Source organism: Corticium candelabrum, chromosome 21 (genome assembly GCF_963422355.1).
Source record: "Corticium candelabrum chromosome 21, ooCorCand1.1, whole genome shotgun sequence".
NCBI lineage: Eukaryota > Metazoa > Porifera > Homoscleromorpha > Homosclerophorida > Plakinidae > Corticium > Corticium candelabrum.
Window position 1 is genome coordinate 847,139 of NC_085105.1, and position 22,781 is coordinate 869,919.

At 41.0% G+C, this 22,781-nt stretch overlaps 2 protein-coding genes across 3 annotated transcripts in view; both read right to left on the bottom strand.

Moving 5' to 3' along the window:
- The window catches only part of LOC134196936 (MAM and LDL-receptor class A domain-containing protein 2-like), a 32,737-nt gene extending 25,119 nt beyond the window's left edge, over positions 1-7,618 (bottom strand). For both annotated transcript variants that reach the window (XM_062666159.1, XM_062666160.1), the window contains exons 1-15: positions 7,508-7,618; positions 6,930-7,193; positions 6,751-6,861; positions 6,615-6,668; positions 6,417-6,557; positions 5,092-5,433; positions 4,386-4,694; positions 3,601-3,878; positions 3,443-3,530; positions 1,812-1,835; positions 1,308-1,753; positions 1,145-1,244; positions 702-809; positions 501-641; positions 78-437 (exon numbers count right to left, since the gene is read on the bottom strand). In XM_062666159.1, the coding sequence (XP_062522143.1) occupies positions 78-437; positions 501-641; positions 702-809; positions 1,145-1,244; positions 1,308-1,753; positions 1,812-1,835; positions 3,443-3,530; positions 3,601-3,878; positions 4,386-4,694; positions 5,092-5,433; positions 6,417-6,557; positions 6,615-6,668; positions 6,751-6,861; positions 6,930-7,193; positions 7,508-7,577 (2,836 nt within the window). In that variant the 5' untranslated portion in view covers positions 7,578-7,618. The remainder of the gene's footprint in view (positions 1-77; positions 438-500; positions 642-701; positions 810-1,144; positions 1,245-1,307; positions 1,754-1,811; positions 1,836-3,442; positions 3,531-3,600; positions 3,879-4,385; positions 4,695-5,091; positions 5,434-6,416; positions 6,558-6,614; positions 6,669-6,750; positions 6,862-6,929; positions 7,194-7,507) is intronic.
- Positions 7,619-9,326: 1,708 nt separating this feature from the next.
- On the bottom strand, positions 9,327-22,721 carry LOC134196420 (mediator of RNA polymerase II transcription subunit 14-like). The gene is made up of 34 exons (XM_062665533.1): positions 22,616-22,721; positions 22,516-22,542; positions 22,332-22,437; positions 22,091-22,185; positions 21,955-22,033; positions 21,351-21,480; positions 21,158-21,286; positions 21,069-21,097; positions 20,888-21,010; positions 20,742-20,830; positions 20,466-20,643; positions 20,158-20,269; positions 19,941-20,099; positions 19,797-19,872; positions 19,536-19,695; positions 19,143-19,463; positions 18,429-18,502; positions 18,254-18,359; positions 15,204-15,246; positions 14,991-15,131; positions 14,600-14,691; positions 14,393-14,542; positions 13,906-13,989; positions 13,757-13,833; positions 13,648-13,697; positions 13,524-13,591; positions 13,104-13,464; positions 11,560-12,854; positions 10,819-10,942; positions 10,695-10,759; positions 10,532-10,639; positions 10,026-10,157; positions 9,796-9,964; positions 9,327-9,739 (listed from the first exon to the last, which is right to left on the bottom strand). Exons 1-34 carry the CDS (start codon positions 22,708-22,710, stop codon positions 9,648-9,650), a joined length of 5,139 nt encoding a protein of 1,712 aa, XP_062521517.1. The 5' UTR covers positions 22,711-22,721; the 3' UTR covers positions 9,327-9,647.
- Between the last annotated feature and the right edge of the window lie 60 nt (positions 22,722-22,781).

The following is a 22,781-nucleotide window of genomic DNA, read 5'->3' on the forward strand; positions in this document are numbered from 1 at the left end:
GTATGCATGCTCGTATGTATGCAAGACAAAAACAAGCCTTCCTATCTCATCTTATGAGACGAAGTCACAACACATACCTGCCAAGCAATTCGAAAATGACACATCGTCTATAGCTATGTCTCCTTGGTAGCCAACTGTGTCTGTGAAATCAGGTCCTGAAGTCACTTCAAAAATGAGTTCAAATTCAAACCGTCTGCCAATAGTAACATTTGCTTGATGCCACATATTCCCTTGATCACCAAGGATATGCCAAACATGTTGCAGTCGTTGAGGGGTCTTTACATTTACAGCAAGGTTACCGACGTCTTCCCCAAACATGTGATACCAAAATGAGACTGTGCAGTTGAACCCAGTTTCAGCAAACACGGTGCTGTACAAGTCAGTGTGTGTGCCTCGAATAATAGCTCCATGCTGTACACTAGCAACAGCATACAGACCTGCAGACATCATCCAATATGTCAAATGGCCAATTGTGAGAAAGGAATTAACAACGCATTTACCATTTCCTGAACGATCACTGGCTGGACCTGTTAGGTTTGTCACTAATCTTGCTGTTGACTGCCGCTCAAACATAAAGTCATAGTCTTCTCGTCGCCTCCTTTTCCAGTTACACCAACCAACATCAAAATCGCAATCATATGCTAACGCAACAGAAATACAAATGAACACCACAAAATTGAGCAAGGAAACAATAACCTTACAACAAAAATCTTCATCAGCGCCATTCTGGCAGTCTGGTTTGAAATCACATACGAGTCTCTTTGTAACACAAGTGCCATTGCCACAGTCAAAGTCATTTCCACAAGGAGCTACAAACAGAATTTACAAAATATACAGAATGTCACACTGAAGTCAAATTACTACAACTCCACTTGTTTAAAAAAGCTGCAATTGACTGTCAGACGCACACAAAAAAGCAAAACGTGACTACATGTATTGTCACCAACATGACAATCACACAAGACAGCACTACCAGTGCTGAAGTGAATATAAATAACAAACATTACTGTAGTCGTCTAATTGTGTGTGTATGTTTAAATGTAGATGTAAATCAATAGTCACCAAACATACCAAACTCCAAACTAATGATTCAACTATGCAAACACAGCTCTACAAGCCTTTGACATATTCTGATGACACTTACGAGGTGGTGGAATAGGACCAAACCATATATCGTCAACTGCAATGTCACTGTATTCACCCCAGTAGATATACTCATATGAAAAAGTAGCAACAAGTGCAATCTGAACAAAGAACAAGGCCCATTTCATACACTCAAGTCAGGTTGTTGTCAACAATGAACTTACTCGGAATATATTGCCACTCTTACAAACATCTGTCCTGACAAAATCTGGAAGCCAATTAACTCCCTGATCTCCACATGTCTGCCAAACTCGTTTAGTTAATACAGGATCACACTCAGGGTCATCGTAGCAAAGAACTTCAATGTCAAAGCAACCAACACCCTTCCCCAGCATGTGATACCAAAAAAACATCGCTGCACTGTCATTTGTGTAGTTTAACAATGGGCTGTAAAAACGTCCTTGTTCTCCAACTGACAACGTAGAACCCTGGTCTGACATCTCAACATAGATGTAATATCCTGTTTCATTGTCAAATGTGTGATCCACTGATGGCCCTGTCTCTATACTTTCAGTGGCGCCCTGGTTTCGTCTCCAGAAGAGCACATTCCTCTCACTGTTGCTCCAGTAACATGAATCAGTTTCAAAGTCACACGATGGACTGGTTACAACTACAAAAAACAGTACACGTGCTTATACACAAAAATCGTCTTTGAAAGAATACTGCACCTTGTTCTGCAGGCTGGAAAGCAGCTACAGGAAAACAAACGTGTTAGTGTTATTCTATTTAATGGTTGTTTCAGCTACAGTTATTTGCAATCTTTCTCTAAAATAAAACTTATATACGTGTAACCTGGTCAAGATGCAGACTTGCTTCTCGCCAATACCATCTTCAATCATCTGTTTGCGTGGCTCTTGGTCACGGCAAAAATGTCTACATTCCTTAACATACCTCTAGCTACAACTGAGCCTCATCTTGGCGTAGGCGCAAACGCGTGACATAAGAGTGATTTTTATGAGTGATGATACAATCCCTAGCTTGCTTCTAGCCATATGTCTATTTAGCTTAGACTCATGTATCGTAGTTGTTTAGCTTAGATTTATTAATTGTAGTTGTTGTGAAGTGCACATGTCACATGCCATGCTGACACTAAAAAATTATTAACAGTATATTACCATATGTATTTAGACTCAAGCCAGTCTCTCCCTGCTTTCGTCATTTCCAGCCTTCGCCATTCCCCCTTTGGCATCCCCCCTTTGCCATCCCCCCGATTGTCAATGGAGAGAGACCCTACCCGACCACCTAGATCACGTGCCAACTGCCTTGGGCATATAATCGTTTCAACTTGGCACACAAGCACTTCACAATTGTTAGAAGATCGGCAGAAAGCAACTGAACAATGTATTTAGAGTGGACAGAGCTGTAGGCTGCTCATCTGAACTATCAACAATGCATCATCAGCATGCATGAAATGTTTTGATGCTCTGTTCTTTCGACCTGTTGGTAGCAACAGGCTTTCAAGGCATAGGCCTAAGTGTATACCAATAGAAGAATTCACTTGTCGAGAGGATACCACTTACTACTCTCTGTTCCTGTTGATTTTGCGCTTTGAAAATCTGTAATAACTTTTGTGCAATAAGGCAGATGGTGACAATCTTGGTATCATTCAAAACCACAAGTTCCCAGATTTTAGGGTAAGAAGCGCCTATGTATTACACAGGCGGTTGATAAAGTTTTGCATATCAAGAGTCATTAGGATTCTTAACTCATTAAATAGGTATGGTCTTACAACAAGAATGCTGCTAATAGAGGAAGTAGCCAATTAGCAATGTCCGCTGCCTTGACATCAACTCAAAGTTGCTCTTGTTTAGTGAGTAGCTGCTTAATATTTCTGACTCCTCTTCTCGTTCTGCTTCATCTTGATAGCCTGGGACTTCCTCTACTGTTACTTAACATCTTCATATTGTAATATGACCTCTAAATTGCACAGTTAATGGAATATCACTTAACATCTGCGTGTGGTAAACAAATACAGCTGCATCATTAGTCACTTCAGAGCACAAAGTCAACCCCAACAGAGAGTAACAAATCAGGATATTACGATACAAGTGAGGACCACTAAATGGCTCCCTAAAACTGTTTATGTAATCCTGTCTGCTACAAGTATGACCTGTTCAAAGTTCTTTGCACAGGAAGAAGGGCGGTCTGGTACCAGTCTGGTACCAGTCTCTCCCCACTCCAGAGTGACAATCTGGGAAACGGTGGGGTGAGAGACAGGCTCGAGTCTAATATTTATTATCAAATAAATAATGCAGTCTCACAGCTGTGCAATCAACCACAGACAAATATGATCTTTTACCTTGTTCAGCACATCCAAGGCTAAACGAAAAATCATCAATGGCAATGTCCCCTGTAAATGATGAACCTCTCACACCTTCAATTTCAAGCTATAGAAGCACATACAACAGCACACCAATCAAAACATAAGTAAAAAGCATTATATTCACCACAACTCACCATAAAGTAACTGTCAGTATGAATGTTAACTTCTGCTCTCTCCCAGTCAAACCCTTGTGGCCCAAGTCGAACAAATACAAGCTGTTTCTCTTTCTGTTTGCCATTCATGTCAACATTGACCAAGTAAACTCTTAGAATTCCGGTTGATGCTCCAAACATGTTGTAATAAAATCGAAAGTGGCAGTCATAACTGTATGGTGGGTTGAAGATACGACTTCGTAAACCAGCAATGTCCCCTTGCTGTGCAGGTGCAGAAGTCTCCAAGTGAAGATAAACACCTACAGCAACATGACAAGAATGATATCAGCTCATGGAGTATTTCTATGTTGCAGTTAAATACAAACAATAACAAGTACGAGTCAGCTGTCTAACTCAACAGTATTTGCTGCATATATTCTGTCGTCTACACAAAACTATTAGCACTCTTTGTCACCACATCAACTGTTTTGAAATCTAGAAACTATTCACTGAACTAACATCACAAATCTCTTTGTAGCTAGTTAAAGTATAGTGCTATTCTCAATACTATTCAATCTTAGCAACACATCCAAAAATAAAAATAGATAACAAACAAAACTGGCTTGCACTGAAAAGTTAACTGTCCTTAATACAAAATAACCTTGAACCATTCAAGAAAACAAAAAACATTTGTCAATAATCAGTTGAAATTATGGATCACCTCAGACTTCCATTTCACTACATCATGCACATCTATAACATAACTACAAACTGTCTGTTAATGTAGTCAATCTACTGAAGTCTTTTCTACTTTATGCAGAACTTACCTTTCCCGTTTGTATGATCTGCTTCTGGTCCTGTATCTAGAGATACTGTAAAGGCAGTATCTGTCTGCCAGTGAAATCCTGAAGGGGTTTCTATAACCTGCCACCCACACAAGTTCTTGTCCAAAGTGCAATAACCAGGAGCTCCACCAACACCTGTGTTACACTCTTGAGGACCAGCACAAACTGTTGGGTCTTCATCAGTGCCATCAAGACAGTCATCAACAAAGTCACATAAGCGTAAAGCATCAACACAAAGCCCTGTTTTCTTGCAAGGCAGCTGGTTTTCACCACACTTTGAAACAACAAATGCTAAACACAACCACAACACTTTCATACTAAGATATAAACATATGGTACATAACATTGTAGATTGACACCCTGCAGTACAGTGTACACTAATTTACACAAAGCCAACCTGACTAGTACATGCTTCCAAATACCAAGATTGAGTAGCTTAGTCACCACATTAGATCAACTCTGTGAGTAAATTTGCAGTAATTACAGTATACCATTGTAATCAAGATGTAACACAGATTGTATTGTATCTTGGACTCACAGTGATATAGCCTTTCTTGTATTAGCATTGATGTTACAACACGTGTTCTTTGACAAACAGACCGACCGACAATAATGAATGTAATAGTGTTGAAATTTTAAATATATGTATTAACAGACAGATGAACAGACAACAGACACACATATATACCAGGATCGCAGTTGATAAACTCCAGATCATCAATAGCTATATCTCCTTGAAACCCTGACGTGTGAGTTGCTTGAATCTCAATTCTGAAAGAAGACTTAATGCTTGGCAATGGTAATCCTCCAAGAATCCATCGGTCCGATTGTTGCCCAACTCGTTGCCACTGATACAGCACATCACCCGTGCTGTTCACAGCTCTGACCTCTAGTGTCCCAATGTTGGTGCCAATCATGTGATATGCAAAACGAAAAAGACAAGAAGCTGTTGAAAATTGATATAGACTACTTCGATATAGAGCTGAGGCATTCACATCAACACCACTCGTCTCAATATGCAAGTACGACCCTGAAACACAGGAAGATGCTTGTTTACCAGTTTTTGAAATATTTAAAACAAAGATCCAATTTTTTATAATTAAATGAAAGTGCCAAAAAATGCTAACCCGACTTACTGATTTGTCATGGTTGCTAAGTCCTAACTTCACAATGTCTATACAATTTCTGCAATAATCTGTTCATACTAGCATTTACAACCCAGTAGCCCAGAATGCTTTCTGCATATTCCATCTAATCTAATGTAAATGCCCATTATAATTTGTGCTCCATTGTGCCAACTTGCGCTCATAGAACTTCCCCAACCCACTCTATGCCTTGCAGTTCTTCCTGTGACAGGTCAGTTCTGCTACTTATAGCAATGCAATGCACTAATGAAATTTGCTATGGTTTATAAATGCTACTGCTCTAAAATAAGCAAGGTCTACTATACTTGGTAACTCTAGCCAGAAGGTGTGGACATCCTTGCCCATCTTGGTCTGCTTTTAACAAATATCCCATCTTTATAAAACACACCCTGCTGCATGCTAGCTGTTCCACAAGACCAAGATGCAGGCCGAACTATCCTTGCAGCCAACTGTCATTTAGTTCAACCAATTCCTACCATAAAATAGACACCTACTCGACATGACTCAAAGTCTATTTGTAACATTAGCAAGCAGGTGTACCAGGATGCTAGGAAAGTATTACAGACACAGGGACTGGCAAAACTATTATAACCAACGCCCTATTAAACACCAACATAGTAAGGTACCTTAACAGCATGCTTCCATAATTTCTCTCTTTTTCTTTTTTTTTCTGTATTACTTTCCATATGTGGGGCACTAGGTACTACGCTTTTTGGTGCGGAAATAAGTATAATCCATTCATTCATCCATCAATCAATCAATCATGCAACTCATACTAATAAATGAATTTAAAGGTTATTCAGTTGCAACCATGCATTTTGAAGGGGACGTAGGAGAATGAACTTCATGAGCTGTCTATGCAACTAACCTAGAGCATCTCCTCTTGTGTGATCAGCACCCGGACCTGTTTCAATAGACGCAGTGCTACCAGAATTGTTGGTCCACACAAGGCCACCGGTCACATTCCTATTCTCCCAGCTGCAGCTGCTCTCGAAGTCACATCCTTCATCTTCAATCAAACGACAACATGAGTTTGACCATCTGACCTAACACAATTACCAAAAACCTGGAAATCCTGTCTGTGGATATGTAGGAGTAACGGCTGTTGCTGGAGTAGTGCCTGACAACAAGAGTTAAAATAAATGCCTCGCAGCTGCTTTGAATTCACAAGTCTAAACATGTTCGTATATACACACACTTACAATTGATTTCATCGCTGCCATCCTTGCACTCTGCATCTCCATCGCAGTACTGCCAATTCCAGTAAAACTTATTCGTCGAGTTGCACCGCATTTGGTAAGGATATGGGCTCACTAGACGGAAGGAATAACGTCAAAATTCCAAGAACAAATAGACAAGACACAGCGATCGTGAGCCTGACTTTGAACACCAACTATCGACGGCTTGTAGAGGCTCCAATTTCCTACATTGCACAGATTCTCCATACAGCATGTGCAACGACTGCCATGGTTTGAGCAGAAACGCAAACAGTCCTCCTGGCAGCCTCGCGCTATCCCGAGACCCTGAATGTCGGACACAATGCAAGTCTCGTTCTTTCCACATGGGCGTTGATCGACGACGTTGTCGTAGTAGTTGTCCAGTGTGAAGTCGCATCCCGATCCCGTCTTGTTGCAAAAGAAGCAGTCTACGAACCAAATCAAATCGGAACTCACAAGCTAATTTGTCACAGGGCGCGTTCAAAAATGAAATCAAATGTTGCTCTACTGGCTACAAACGTAGCTCAGAAGAAACTGCTAACTACAAGGACTAGCACGGAAGTAGCACGGATATTCATACAACGATGTTCATACAACCAGCACGAGTAGAACGAGGTGCTCGCCACCGGCCTCGATAAATTCTCCAGTAGCATAACAGGGAACCATAGGGGACAATAATATCGCATTTCGATCCGAGACAGGGTAGTTCGCTTACAGACAGTGATCTCATCGTTTGCCTTACCGATCTGAAGCGCTCTGACTGGGCTTGTTAGCGTCCATGCAAAAACCAGCAATAATGCTGGCACAACCATGACGGCTGGCTAAACCACAAGTGTGTATCACTGCAGTGACCTGCCAAATATGCCAATACTTCCGGTTTGCGACGCGCTAACTGCACGGCAGTAGATGATTGGTCGGACGGTAAAGCCCAGTTCACAATACACCTCGCGTCGCGACGGCGTCAAAGGAGGCCGTTTCCGACGCGATGCACTGGAATAGGAAAAAATCCTAGCCAACAACACGTCGCGTCGCGTCGGACACGGCCTCCTTTGACGAGGGACGACACGAGGTGTGATTAGAGATGGTGCGTGCGGGGGCGAGGAGTAGGCGTTCCCTGTAGTACCCGTATTTGCCGCCATTTTAGGGGGCAAGTTTCTGTCTTCGGCAGGTATCTCTGTTTGCGACGGCGGCTTGTACAACATTTCAAGGACGTTCAACTGTGTGTTAGATAGTACGGCGGCTTGTACGACATTTCAAGGACGTTCAACTGTGTGTTAGATAGTACGGCGACAGTATACTAATCGCGAGATTTAAACCAAATATTTATCCGTGAATTTGCGAGTTTGACGTGATTTCGTAGTCTGATGGTCGAGTGCGCTAGAGCTAATTCTTAGAATAGAGATTATGGAACAGAAGTCTAAAAGCCTCTCCGACGAATCGCAGAAGCGATACGAGGAGAAAGTTGTACCTGCGGGCCTAAAAACAGGTAGAACGGAGGCCCAACTGTGGACGGAGAAGCAAGAAGTATTGCCGACATGAATTGGAGTGACATGATGTTGTATATGATTGTATGCTGTTAGGTGTACTAGACCTTTCTTGAGACGAACAAATCTCTCTCTACTGGAAGTGATCGTAGCAACCTAACTCATCCTTGCAGATGGTACCCAGTCAGGATTAGTTGAGTCATACACAAAGGATGGCTTTCCTAGAATTATTCAGAGTAGCATAGATTACTCTTTTAGTACAGAACATACTAGAAATGACAGCTCTACCAGACAGAAAGTGCTCAGAGCAAACACGCGAATGCTGCGACGGCTTCCAGTCCTTTCTGACTAGACTGGAGATCCACGCTGCCCGTTGTCTGTTGCTCAAATGACGCGTTTCAGGTCCCTGACTGGTTGGTATAGCCGGTGTAGACTAAAAACGTATGTTGCTGCCCTGAATTCTACGATCGTGGCAGCCGAAAACAGAGCAACTCGGTAGCCATGCTAGTACGCTGCCCCCTAAGATGGCGACTTCCGGGATATCACGTGATTGTGACGTCAAACGCACTATCTCTATTGTAGGTACGTCCCACTGTTGAGGAATAAACGCACTCACGTAAACACCTTCACGCACACACCACACACACACGCACACACACACACGCACACACACACACACACGCACGCACACACACACACACACACACACACACGCACGCACGCACAAGGCTTTAATCTACTTAACTTAATTTAACAAAAACAACAGTTTTACTTGTCATCCTTAGTAGCAACCATATTGCCTCCTCACAATTCTAATCACATGGCTGTTGTAGCAACCCACTACATCTTTTTCTCTTTCAATTGGCAACTTTTGACCAATTTGTTTCTGGTTAGTTATACTCCAGTAATTTCATTATGTGAAGTGGTACCCTCCAGGAATGAAAAAACATTACCTAAATTAATTCTTAAGCAACAGATTGTCTTGTTTATTTACAGTGCACTATTTCTAACTTCTGTTGTAGGTATCTTGTGAGTCTGTGTCTGTGTTACTAGAAAAACTCATTCAGAAATCTCTACTACCTACAACAGATTTAGCTCCAAAACACAACACCATAGGTTTGTAATTGGTCAATGCCAAATCAATAACACTGCTTGTCACTCCTTTAAAATTCCCATTTGTTTGTCTGATAGTCAGTACACTGGATTACAAATAATTAGTAGTAAGTAATTGCTCAACAGGAAGAGCATACCAGAACACTCGAAAAATATACCAGTACAGTACAACTTCAAGACAGGCAGTCATTTCTGTTCTATAATGCAACACAATTGCTGCAACTAGAAAGGCGGGTAGTTGGTCATAAGTGCGTGTATTTCTTACAGCTGCTTTTCGTACAAATTCTAGTAACTCCTTGCTGCAATGTCATCTGCTATTTCTAAATTTACCACTAAAGACTTCAAGGTTCTGTACAATGTAGGAGCTTCTGAAGACCCTAAAACATGAAAATAATTAAAACCTAGAAACAAAAATAAAAATTCAATTTTATACCTTGTTGTCTAGACCGCTCTTGAAATGCAGTTACAAGCCTAGCTGCAGCTTCATATGTTCTCCCCATTGGTCTGTTGGTTGGCACCAGCTGTGTTTCATTAGATGTTGGATTATACAACAGAGGTAATACAATAGATTGCTTGACAGTGTGAGTGCTGACCAAACGTATCTGCATTTCACCAAACGAAACCATATACGAGTTTTCACAGAATTAGTTTCAGAGTACATACCAACAGAAGAAGCCGTGATCTAATATAGACGACGCCACAACTCCCTGCAACAGTTCCCTGAGGTAAACCCCTGAAGCCGGGAGGAACGACGAGACATACTTCAACCTTCCATTTGTATGATGGCAGCGGATTCTAAACATAGGAGTGCAAGTGGTCTGGCTTGCTACTTTTTAGACTCTCTGACTTCTCAAAATATATGATAAATTCAGTCCCTCAATCAGTAAGAAGGTTGTGGTTACCACTGCTACACTACATAGTCTGACACTGCTAGTCACCCAAAAAGGGATTCTATGACACTATCTTTTGTGTCTGCATCATAAGTCCGTCTGTTCCCACTGCCTTCCTGTCTTTCCATCTGAGTATATTTAGGATTTCGTCTACATCCAGTAAGTCTACACAGAGTGATGTAAATCGCAACCTTAGCATATGAAATAATCTAGTTGTAAAGTTTAAACATTTTCAAAAAGGTGTTCAAAGACATTCAAGTATAACACACAAACACTGACCAGCTCCATCTCCACAATATTGGTGCAGTCTTTGAGAAGAGTTGGTGGCGTTCCTAGTAGCCGCAAGAAACCTTTTAGAGTTTCCACAGAGTAAGGAGGACAAGCAACCTGTGACCAACAGAATATGGTCAAACGGCAACACCAAAACCCACAAAACACTTGCTTTATAGCTGAAGAACTTCCCTAAGCAAAGAAGTGTTGAATTGTCAAGAATTTCCGTGGCTGTTTCTATCATAAACAAAAGCAAAAATATACACACTATTACACAATTATTTGAATGTAGTAACCTTCTCTTGGCACCAACTTTAGATGTAAATTGTAATCATTTGAGGCTGTATTGACCTCAGCTGTGCAATTGAGACTACCAATTTGAAATACAATGCTATTCTGGTCACTTGAGATGATGTTAACCTGCAAGATGATTAATTATAATAACATCTTAGCAAATTCACACCAGACCAACCACACAGCATGCAATTCCCACACTTGAACTTAATTATGCAGAACCTCCCAAATGTCTGTTATCAGTACCAATCTATTTAGTTGGTGAATTTGGTCTTACAAGTGTGTGTGTGTGTGTGTGTGTGTGTGTGTGTGTGTGTGTGTGTGTGTGTGTGTGTGTGTGTGTGTGTGTGTGTGTGTTGTAGTTGCTATGGTTGCACTGTTGCTCCTATAAAATAGATTACGTTAGTCATCAAAAATACTTAAATTACATTCTCCTGAATCAACAGCAATACTCACGCCTGCCTTAGAATATCATATTACTCACAGATCACCTTGCTCACTCTCCCGGGTAGAGAAAGATAAACTGTTAATGTATCACTATTGACCTCCACATAGAACCTCTTATCAGATATCATCTCATTTTCAAAATTTTATATTCATGCATTTATTTATACAAGCCTCAATCTTACACTATATCAGAAACACCATTAGTTAAAGCTAACTCATCTACTACTTTAATAACTTGACACATTGAATCTAGACAAATCAGTTAAGGAAGTCAACAATAGAGATGATAAACTTACAGGTACGCCCAGTTCCAAAAGAGTCTGAGTAAGACGATGCATGAGATACACAGAACCAAGAAAACATTCCAGCGGAGACACTAGCAAGCTGTCTTCAAATGTCTTGTCTGCTGTATAGAACGGTTTCTTCAAAACCCTTGTTGTTGTGCTTGTCAAGACCCTTGGTTTCACTAACGAGTAAAATACATCCTCATGAACTGGTGCAGGACACGCTGCAGCCCATCCCTCCGTTTGCATCTGCTGTTGTGCCAAATAGTTTTTGAGAGAAGGAAACAGCATAGATGATCCTGGCTGATCTCTTTGCCTTGTCTGATGTTGAGTTTCTTGCTTTTCTTCAGACTCTTCCTCCTCCTCTTCTTGTTGATTAGCTGGAGAATCTAATGAACTTTCGCCATCACCAGGTGACATGAACATTACAGCCTGTTGAGAAACTGGACATGGTGGTGTAGGACCAGGTGGAGTTGCTTCTGGAGGAGGAAGAGATGGTAGCATTGTAAGATCAGGTGTGGGTTGATCATCAATCTTATCAGCAGACTCAGTACCTCCTGTTGTAGTGTCCATAGCATACTCATCAGTTTGTATGCCAATACTGCTTCCAAGGCTTGGTATTGATGGAAGGTCAGTCAATGTACCAATAGTCTGTGCCATGGTCATTGTTGTGTTTATAACATACCCAGATTCATCAGCAGTCACAGCCTCCAAGCTGCTAACACCCAATCCCATTTCATCTGAATCGATGACCATCTTGCTAGACATTGATCCCAGTGTCTGCCCATTGTACCCAGGATTTGAATACATCTCAATTGCTTGAAAAAATTCCGGTTGACTGACAGGTGGTGTTGTATCCCAAGTTAGAGTTGGCAACTCTGGGGTTTCTGCACCTGTTGCTATCATGTCTCCCATTCCTAATGGATCCATAATGTCCAGTGGAGTTGTTGGGTTAGTCATTGTCATCATTAAGTCAGTATGAGGTGAATGGGCAGACGACATAAACATACCTGAAGGTCCACTAAGCAGCATACTGCCTGGTGATGATGATGAAGGAAGCCCATGCAAAAAGCCAGGAGAGCCTGTTAAATCTACCATCTCTGAAAGATCTCTGGACATACCATGGAAGCTACTCAAAGACGGATCCATTACGGTGCTAGGTGGCACTGGTGAAGTCATTGGATTTAAAGATGAGTCAAACAGATTACCTGGATTCATGCTGGAACATGGGCCATCACTAGCATTGCCTGTCACATTAGTTACAGGTGTTAGTGATAGATCAGAATTTTGCTCACTGTCTGTCAATTCTAAAATCAAACCTTTCATGAAGTAACAAGATGCACAACATACAAATAAATGCACACAAACATTTGCAATGTACATGTATATGTCCTGGTGTGTGTGGTGTGGTGTGGTGTGTGTGTGTGTGTGTGTGTGTGTGTGTGTGTGTGTGTGTGTGTGTGTGTGTGTGTGTGTGTGTGTGTGTGTGTGTGTGTGTGTGTGTGTGTGTGTGTGTGTGTGTGTGTGTACACATAAAACCACCAATTCCACCCTACCTCTGGCCACAGAAGAAACTGGGCTTTCTTCTACAAGTCTCTGCAAAGTATCCTCTTGTGTCCCTTCCATGGACATGGCAGGTGCCTCCTTATTTGTTTCCACCTTTTCATTGTCATTCTGCTGTGCCTTCTGCTCATCATTTTGAGGACTTGGTGCTTGACTTGAGTGCCTGGAATCCGCACCAATACTACCACCTCGTGATGAAGCAGGAAGGGTAGGAAAGAATGGCATAGTGGTTGCTGATGGAGTCACAATGCGAGAAGATAGTGGTGGCATGGGTGACTCCATACTAGACTTAGTAGATACAGCAAGTGCAACCTGCTGCAGTTGACATAGCTCAGTAAAGTTAAGCAAGAAACTCTAAGACACATCGTATCAACAAAATAGCAAAATTCTAGACAACAGCGTAAACAGCTCACTTTAAAGCACTGAATCGTTGACAAACCATCTATGACACGTGTTGCATCGAACTGACTATATGCACCATCTAATGTAATGACACCATAAAATACAAACTAAGATCATTCAGCTCACTAATCTTGCCTCGAATAACAACTAGCTGATTGGTTTTACATTGCACATCAATGGCATACCTAAAGAAAAAACCAATGATGATCTAATACCTCACAGGGATGACATAATGATAACATACTGCTTCCTATAGACAAGCAGGAAGTGGGATGGAGAGCGAAAAAGAACTGTAAAATTTCTATGAGGAATCATCTGACTCTAGCATCAGAAAATTTGGAGTTAGTCAACACTCTTAATTATCATTGATATGCAAATAAACAACCAAGCAACCTGCTCTGCGGTGACTCCTAGTTGTGGTTTATCAGTCAAGAGTGCATCAATTGCCAAATATGTCACAAGGGTATGATGTAGGCCCTACCAATGAGAGTCAACAGATAAGTGCCAAAATACAATTTAAAGGAAACGTCAACACAATGATAAATGTGAATGTAGATTTACTGATTGTATCATGAATTCACAATACAAGTTAATACTGTCATGACTGTCATAGACGTAGGATACAGTACATAATGCACTTTCTCTTAACAAGTTAGTGTGTGACAGCTTGCCACTTCATAAACTACAGCATTAACAAGTCCAATCTTACTGTGCCTCATGTCTGCCTATCTGCTGTTGTGTTTCTCTGGTAATCTGTCCATTAATTAGTTTATCACCTTGTTTGTCTGACTGCTTACTGAACACAATTTCACTATTTCATTTTATACTATTGGTGGCCAACTGTAAACTCGTGGTGTGTGTGTGTGTGTGTCACAATCACCTTTAATAGCAATGGAATACACTTGGTTGTATTAAATGTTTTCTGCAAATAAACTGAAGCACGTTTATGAGGATTCGGCATCTTAATTCCATGACAACTTCCAAACTGCAACTGAAAAATTCCCGCTACCTGATCCCACCAAATAGACACCTGCTCACAAAGCAGGCTATTAATATAAACAAAATATGCTAAACGACACACACTGACTTTAAATTGTCTGTCTGGCCCATACGAGACTGTCAACTTTTTGTAGTCATACTCCTCAACAGAACAAACATCAGCAGTGTCCACACTCTTATCTGTTCAATGCAGATAAACAAGATACTGTAAACTCTGGTAGCAAACGAGTTTCACAACAAACTATTTGGATACACACACACAAACTAAAACACACAGACACCACACGCACACACATGCGCACACGTGCGCGCATGCACACACACACACACACACACACACACACACACACACACACACACACACACACACCAGCCTAGTATAATAAGCAAATTTGAGGTGGTAGCTGTCGTATCAACTGTCTTCTGTTGTTTATTGTGGCTGTTACTAGACTGTCTGCTGCTAAGAAATGTCTTCATACCTTGCAAATAGCATGCCAACTCTAGCACAGGACCATAAAGTTTGGCAACAGCTTGCCACTGTGAGATAAACCAGGAAACAGGCTTGACACCCTCTGTTATCACTTCTGCATCGTAAGTGAAAATAGCATAATGGCATTGTTCTAGAGCAACGTAACAGTCAATGCTGTAAACAGTAAAACGTTTCGACTTTTAACCAAACATTTCAAACATACCTTGCTTATGTTTGACCTTGAGAGGACAGCTGCCCATTGTTACCTACAGAACATAAATTACTACCTGTGCAGGGTATTGCATAACAGATGCACACATATTTGTGATATTGCAAGAAATGAAAGCTTGTAAGATAACAGTTATGGGTAAACAAACAACAAGAAGTGACAAACAGATAAACAAACAGACAAACAGAAAGACAAGAAACAGACAGACAGACAGACAGACAGACAGACAGACGACTGGTAAAGGTGTGGGTGCCTGGATTAGTGCGATTCCTTTCTCTGCATGCTTCGCAATTGACTCTTGCGTATATCGCTTGGTGTGCAAGCTGAGGTTAGGTTTGCCGTTTGTTCATCCGAATGGTTAAGATCATGTGAATGTGGAGCTGCTTTGGATGATACTGCATATCATCTTTTGTCTTGTAAATTCGGTGGAGGGCCCATTTGGTGTCATGAATCTATATCAGAGGTTTGGATGGATTGTCTCAGGGAGCTTCACTTACCATGCAGAAGGGAACCTAGGCATCAATATTCCAACTCTGAAGATAGGCCTGATATTGTGTCGTTGGATCCATCATCTGGCCTGGGAATTGATCTGAATATCTCGCTGGCACACCCATGGAGTGGCGAGGTCTTCCCATCATCTGCTAAAATTGACGGTGCAGCGGCGAAACGCAGAGAGGAGAAAAAAATTGAAATACAAGGGTCAGAGGTTTCCAGATGGTGAGCAAGTTATCTTGGAGTCGCTTGTACTCGAACATTTCGGTAGATGGGGCAAGGATGGGGAAAAATTTCTTCAGTCACTCGCTTTGCGTTCACGGAATGGATCTGGTCGGCGCAGCACTGCCGAGTTCCTAGACTATTGGAGAAAGAGATTCAGCATACAATTGCAACGGTGTTGTGGCCGCGTAATCCAGCGCAAGATGTCATTGTTGTGCTGGAAGATTGCCTGACATACTGTTGTTCGTCTTAGTGTAGTTTAGCCTTAGCTTTTGTTTTGTTTTGTTCTTGTTGTTTGCAGTAGTGTTATATTTGGAACTGTGAATGTTTCTAGTTTCAGTTGTTTAAGTCCTCGTATATGTTTGTTAGCTTGTCGTCGCTGTAATGTTCAATCATTTGAAGAATATAATACCTTTGACAGACAGACAGACAGACAGAACAAGGACTTTATGTCCTTATAATCTTATTGAACTTGAAATCTGTATGGACTCGTAATTAGCCTTTATTTGCTATTGTACCATAGTTCATGTTTGAAAATATACTACCATTGACAGACAGACAGACAGACAGACAGACATCTCATCTTTTGCAGGCCCTGCCAGGAAATAAGAGCCTCATTGAACTTATCAACAACCCGAAAAAGCTACAGCAAAAGCTAAAATCGGAGCAAACGGAACAAATTGTGTTGTCTATTCTCTCAAACCCACTATCTCAGCGCTCAGCTGCTCGGTTCAGGTCGCTACAGGGACTTGGAGCAGGCGCATGGCTTGACTCAATACCTTCTTCTGCGAAGCTTGCATTAAAACCCAGCGATTTTCGCTTAGCAACACGCATGAGGTTGGGTCTTGAAATGCCCCTCGGTTCTGTTGTCCCTGTATGCGAATGCGACAAAGACATTGATAAAGACGGCTATCACCTTCTCACATGTAAGACCGGCGGTGGGCCAATATGGACTCACGAGACATTGTCTAGTGTTTGGAGCAACTGTCTACAGCATTTGAAGATGTCCCATCAGCGGGAACCAAGGAATCTTTACGTTAATAGCGACGACCGCCCCGACATCGTTGTCTTTGACACTCAACAGGGTTGTGACATTGAGCTGGACATCACGGTGGCCCATCTATGGGCACTACATGTGATCTCTCGAGCAGCTCAGGAAGACGGCGCGGCCGCAGCTACCCGTGAGGTCAAGAAATCAGAAAATACGCTAAAGAAAGGGACGTCTGGGGCCTCCCCTCCAAATGCATCCCATTAGTGTTCGAACACTTCGAACGTTGGGGCTCAGAGGCAGCTCAATTCCTACACCGCCTGTCACTCCAGTCTATAGACGAAGACGGAAGAAAGTACAGTCATGAATTTAAGTTATTGCGGCGTAAATGCATGTCGGTAGCTTTGCAAAGGTGTAATGCTAGCGTAATTAGCAGAAAGTTGGCAAGACTGGGACATTCTTCATTCGCACGTAGTTAAATTATGGCGTCGGCCGTTTGGGCCAGACTAGAATGTAGTAGTGTTGTTCTTTGAAAATATATGTATTGACAGACAGACAGACAGACAGGCAGACAGAGCACAGTTTAAAGGACAATGGAGAAAGAGACTATCAATATGCCTTCAGAAGTCCAATTCCAATGTAATATTGAGAAAACTTAGAAGAATTGCAGAGGGAAATGAAGAATTGAACAACAATGAAAGAGACATTCAGAACATCATTCTTTAGAATTTTAGTAGTATTCAATCTGTATGTCTCAGTAGATGGACATTTAGCTTAGCAGCTTTACCTATAGTGTTCTAGTAAAATTTTGCTTTTTGTGCTCAATAGTGAAAGAAGGCAGACAGACAGACAGACAGAAAATGATTCTCAACAGCGCTACAAAGTTGCAATGCTACGACTATTGCAAGAAAACTATCACACCTTTTATCTATGAGCTCTAGTAACGTAAAGAACTATCATACTCAGTTTTGCATAGATTAGGTTGTGAGGTGTATTGACCCTATTGGGTCTCTGGAACATTTTACATAGATTTGGTTGTAATAGCATTCATTTTTGAAAATATATGAAACAGACAGACAGACAGACTGACTGACAAATGACAGACAGACAGACAGACAGACAGACAGACAGACAGACAGACAAGTAGACAAACAGACAAGTAGAGGGACAAGTAGATAGACAGACAAACAAACAAAGAGACATGTAGACAGATAGACAGACAAACAAGTAGACAAACAAGTAGACAGAGACAAACATGGAGACAAACAGACAGTCAAAAAAGCTGATAACAAACACACAGACAAATGAAACAATGCAACTACTACACAGGCGGAAACCATACCTCAAATACCCACGTGTCAGGTTTCTCTGGAAGATATCTCACAACGCAATTTTCCAGCGCATCCTCCAAAGCAGATACAACTCCTTCACTGTCCTTGACTGGTATCCTATTATACAATTCAAACCACAACTGCATCATAGTGTATATAAATAGCTACTAGCCAAAGTTTCATTACTGTGTGAGTCTGATAACAGGAAAAGCGTATCTCTCTTTTTCAATGCCACTGTGTGTTATGCCATACTCTGCTAGCTGCAAGAAAACAAAAAGAAAACAGAGACTAACATAATTACTTACCATTCAGTGTCTAAACAACCAACTACTGTAATACTCATTTTCCTTCCTACATTAATTAATAAAAACCAATGACTAAAAGCACCACCTCAACACCTATTTGTGTGGTAACAGTCGACCAAAATTGTGCAGTTGATGTTGCTGCTTTATTGTTGTTTATCCATCGCTATTGTGTCAGACTGAGTAAAACGTAATGTATTGTGTAGATCGGTTAGTCTGCTGTGTATTTAAGAGTTTACCACTTGACTAGATGAAACATTCAAATACATGTTTCACTGCCAATAGAAAGAAACAAACCAACACCACAACTACATTGTATTCAACATGAACATTTAGAATCCATATTATGACATCTCACCCTAAGATCCAACAAATTATTCATTCATTCGTTATCATTCATTCATATATATTTGAGAGATATTGCCATCACAACAGATATATGTCTACAACAAACTAACCAGGGCCAAGAGCCCTTATGTCACACTACGATTTAGCTAAACCCGAAAAACCGTCCAGCTGGAATGTTATTCATTCATTCATTCATTCCTTCATTCATTCCTTCATTCATTCATTAGGAACAACAAGCTGAAAAACAAACCTCTTCACACAGGGCGACAAACGGCAGATACTCATCAACAGTCGCAACCAGTTGTGGTAGCGGAGACATACATTCCCCTTGGATTTCACTTTGATCCTCTTTCATACCAGATGCTAATGGGCAGAGCCTTTTCATCATGCCTGCTTTGAAAAACAATGCCTCTTCCCAACTGACACCAAGACATTCCTCTTGAGATTCTCCACTTAGTATGACAGTTTGTTTGTCAAATGGCAGTTGACATGGCTGGATCTGCAAAAGGTAATATCTGGTTTGGACTGGTGAGCAGAAACTGTCATCATGAGTATTGCAAACTTCAACCACCTACACTCAACAAAGTAGAAAGAAAACACGTGAAAACAATGCATTACCATTCTCAATCTGCGACTTTCTTACAATGCAAGAACTACGATAGCTTCTCAACTGAAAGAACAGTCGATGAAGACCAATCTGAGCAAGACTGTGGCCTTTCATATTCACAACAGGCAACGAAGTAATGACATTAACAAACTGTTCACTGACTGCCTCTTTCTCTGAGAGTAATGTCAATTGACACCTACAAAGAAAAGACACACAGACAAACAAAACAAACAGACAGGCTTGCAAAAACATGATCAACTTTAGTGCAACTAAAATAGAAATATGGCTGAGACTCACCTGAGCTGCATGAGCACTTTCTTTACAGAGTCTTTGCTATCACCATTGAGCACAGCTTCTAATCCATTAAGATCCACTAGCAACACAATTTTGTGTTCACAAGTACAGCAGAAAAATCTACAAACGTATTGTAAACACACAAACCTTCTGTTTGCTGTTCGGTTAGCACAATCCCCTCTCCAGTCAGTTTTACCTGATACCGTCCTGTTCGTAAACTGACACTAATGGTGAGACTGCATAACTCTTGATAGAGAGGCTTCCACTTGATAACAAGCAAGCTTGATTCAACCATCATAAATGTAGCTATACCAAAACAGTCCAATATAATACAATACAAACATAATAAGAAAAGAAATACTACTTGTTAGGCCAGGACACGACGTCTCCAGCTTCTGCTTAAGGTACAACAGCTGATCAGCACATCGTGATGCAACAGTGTCATGCAGTAGCTGTTCAAGGGAGAGACACTTATTCTGAAATCAATCGATCAAAATTAGAGTTTCCTCAATTAACCCGATGTATTGTGTGAACCCACGACAAAACACAATTTATGTTACATTTCACTAAACCAGTCTCTGCATGTCTTGTCCCTGCCATATTAGAAAGAGAAGACATCCAAGAAGAGCTGGACTGGTTTAGGTCTAATTATACACTGCAATGCACACTTACATGAACTCTCACGTGAGTGGGTGTTGACTGCGTGACTGGAGACGATTGACCATAACGAGGCAGTTGTGGAGAATGTTTTACTTTTAAGCCAGCCGCCGAGCCTGTGTCATCAACATAAATTGTCAGCTTGCATTCCGAGTTTGCTGATGAGCTTGACTTGACTGCTGATGAAGAAATACTGAAACAGCAAATTACCCTACTGCAGTAGTGACCAAAACAAGACTAACCAACATTACATATACAAACCAACACGCAGAACACAGATGATTAACACACCCCCAATATTCCACAGAAAATGACTTTCCATATTCGTAATCCTTCACTTTCACGTCATCTCCCCACCTCTGAATGACAAGCCGCTGACCCTGCCATAGCAATCCAATAACAAGAGACAACATCAAATAGTACTGCAACTTGCCAACCTGAGCATGCAAAACTTCTAGCTGTAGAGACATACAAAAAGCATGCAGACAAGTGTACATATCCAACAGTTCATCAGAATCTGTGAAAAGTCGTGATTGGATGAGCTGATGAAGAAACTTAAGCTGCAATGCATAATACTACAAAAGTAATAACAACTAAATCAACAAACTAATACAAAACCTGCATTTGATGAACAAGAGGCTTTTGATCTAATTGAATTACAGATAGAAACATAAACAAGAGACCAGTCATAAACACAGTACACATACCTCCCACATCTAGATCTTCCACGAGTATTTTTAACTCAAGAAGACGCCATGGAATAGTGTCATCATCAGCCATTACTGTAAGCATAACTTCAAACTCATCATCAACATGGAACTTCACCCGGCCATCAGCTACACATAAACAATACTTCATGCTACATACAGTATAAAAAATCTCGAATCTTGTGGAACATACCAACTTGCAGATTCTGAAGTGGTTTAGGAACGTTGGTAGAAACAAGTCTTTGTTGTATCAAGTGATCCAGTTCACTTAGACTGTCTAGAGTTTGTTCAGGTGTGATAGGAGAAGGAGGAATTATTTTCTCCTTTAGATGAAGACAGGAAATAAAAACAACTCAATGATCAGCTGATGATACAATAGCAATATAGATGACAGCCAAACAAGTAAGCAGACACACAAACAGATGTATAGCAGACATATGGAAACAAGAGTGTAGTAGGCAAAGAAACACATGCACAAGCAGGAAGGCAAGCAGACAGGTGGCAAACGAACAGACAGGCAGGCAGACAGGTACTTTGTGTTTCCATTACACATGAATACCTCTGCAGCATTCTTCCCCACAAAACAGTAAACAAAACTCATCAAACTCTACAGCAACTAGAAAACGGTCACGCTATTGCTAGAGTATGATATGCCCTTCATTCGTGTCCCCGTCACTATCATGCGTTGACATGTTCTTTACCAGTATACATAAATTCTTATATAATAAACAGTAGACAGACAAATAGATATCAGCTGCAATGTTACAAGAAGAATTCAATAATGTAGGTATGTATACCTTGATGCACATTGGGAGGCGAGAGTACATGCCGGTTGTTAAGACTTCTGCAGCAGCAGGAATGGCAAAGTTAGGCAATCTATAAACAACGAGAGCTTTGATTTCAATTATCATCAATCTAATCAAGTAAAATCACTTTGCATTGGGTAAGACTTCACGGGACAGTCTGTACAGTTGATCTGCAGTATCGACAAACAGAAAAGATTTCCGTTCAAGTTGTTGAGCAATTTCCTATAAATGATATAAACATAATTTCTGCAATCGACAAAGACATAAACAGATACCAAACAGATAAACTGACAGACAGACAAACAGACAGACGACAGATAGACAAACATACACACATTCAGGCAAGCATGCTATCAATCAGATCGCACCTGACATTTGTCGACTTTGTCAGCAGACGCCGCCCATTTGACCACGGCCAACAAACTGATAAACTGCTGTCTCGTTTTGCTTGCAAACTTTACAATTTCGATCTTCCTGTTATTGAAACCAATCAGACACAGATCTCTCACAGACTCAATCTCACTATCCTATACACTATCATATAGACCAAACCTTTCCACATCTGATTTCCTGCCCAATCTGTCAACAAAACAAACAAAAAAAAAGAAAAAATGTAAATACCAAATTGTATCACTAGCGCTGATCGACATACAATTCTGATAGTACTGTCAAGTCATGATACGTCTTCTGTAATAGAAAGTCGATCAGCAGAGGAAGACGTGTACAGGACGATCCGGAATCGCCCATTTTCTACGCATGCGCAGTACGGCCTTGCATTGCGGTTTCTAGTGGCGACGCAGAATGTCTGATCGTATGTA

What these genes read in the sequence shown, in the direction of transcription:
- LOC134196420 (XM_062665533.1), bottom strand. Translation starts at nt 22,710, where the DNA reads ATGGGCGATTCCGGATCGTCCTGTACACGTCTTCCTCTGCTGATCGAC. An exon ending in GTCGTGTCCTGGCCTAACAA is followed by an intron (nt 20,100 to 20,157) that starts GTAGTATTTCTT and finishes GTTTTGGTATAG; the next exon opens with CTACATTTATGATGGTTGAA. An exon ending in CAACGATTCAGTGCTTTAAA is followed by an intron (nt 13,465 to 13,523) that starts GTGAGCTGTTTA and finishes GATGTGTCTTAG; the next exon opens with AGTTTCTTGCTTAACTTTAC.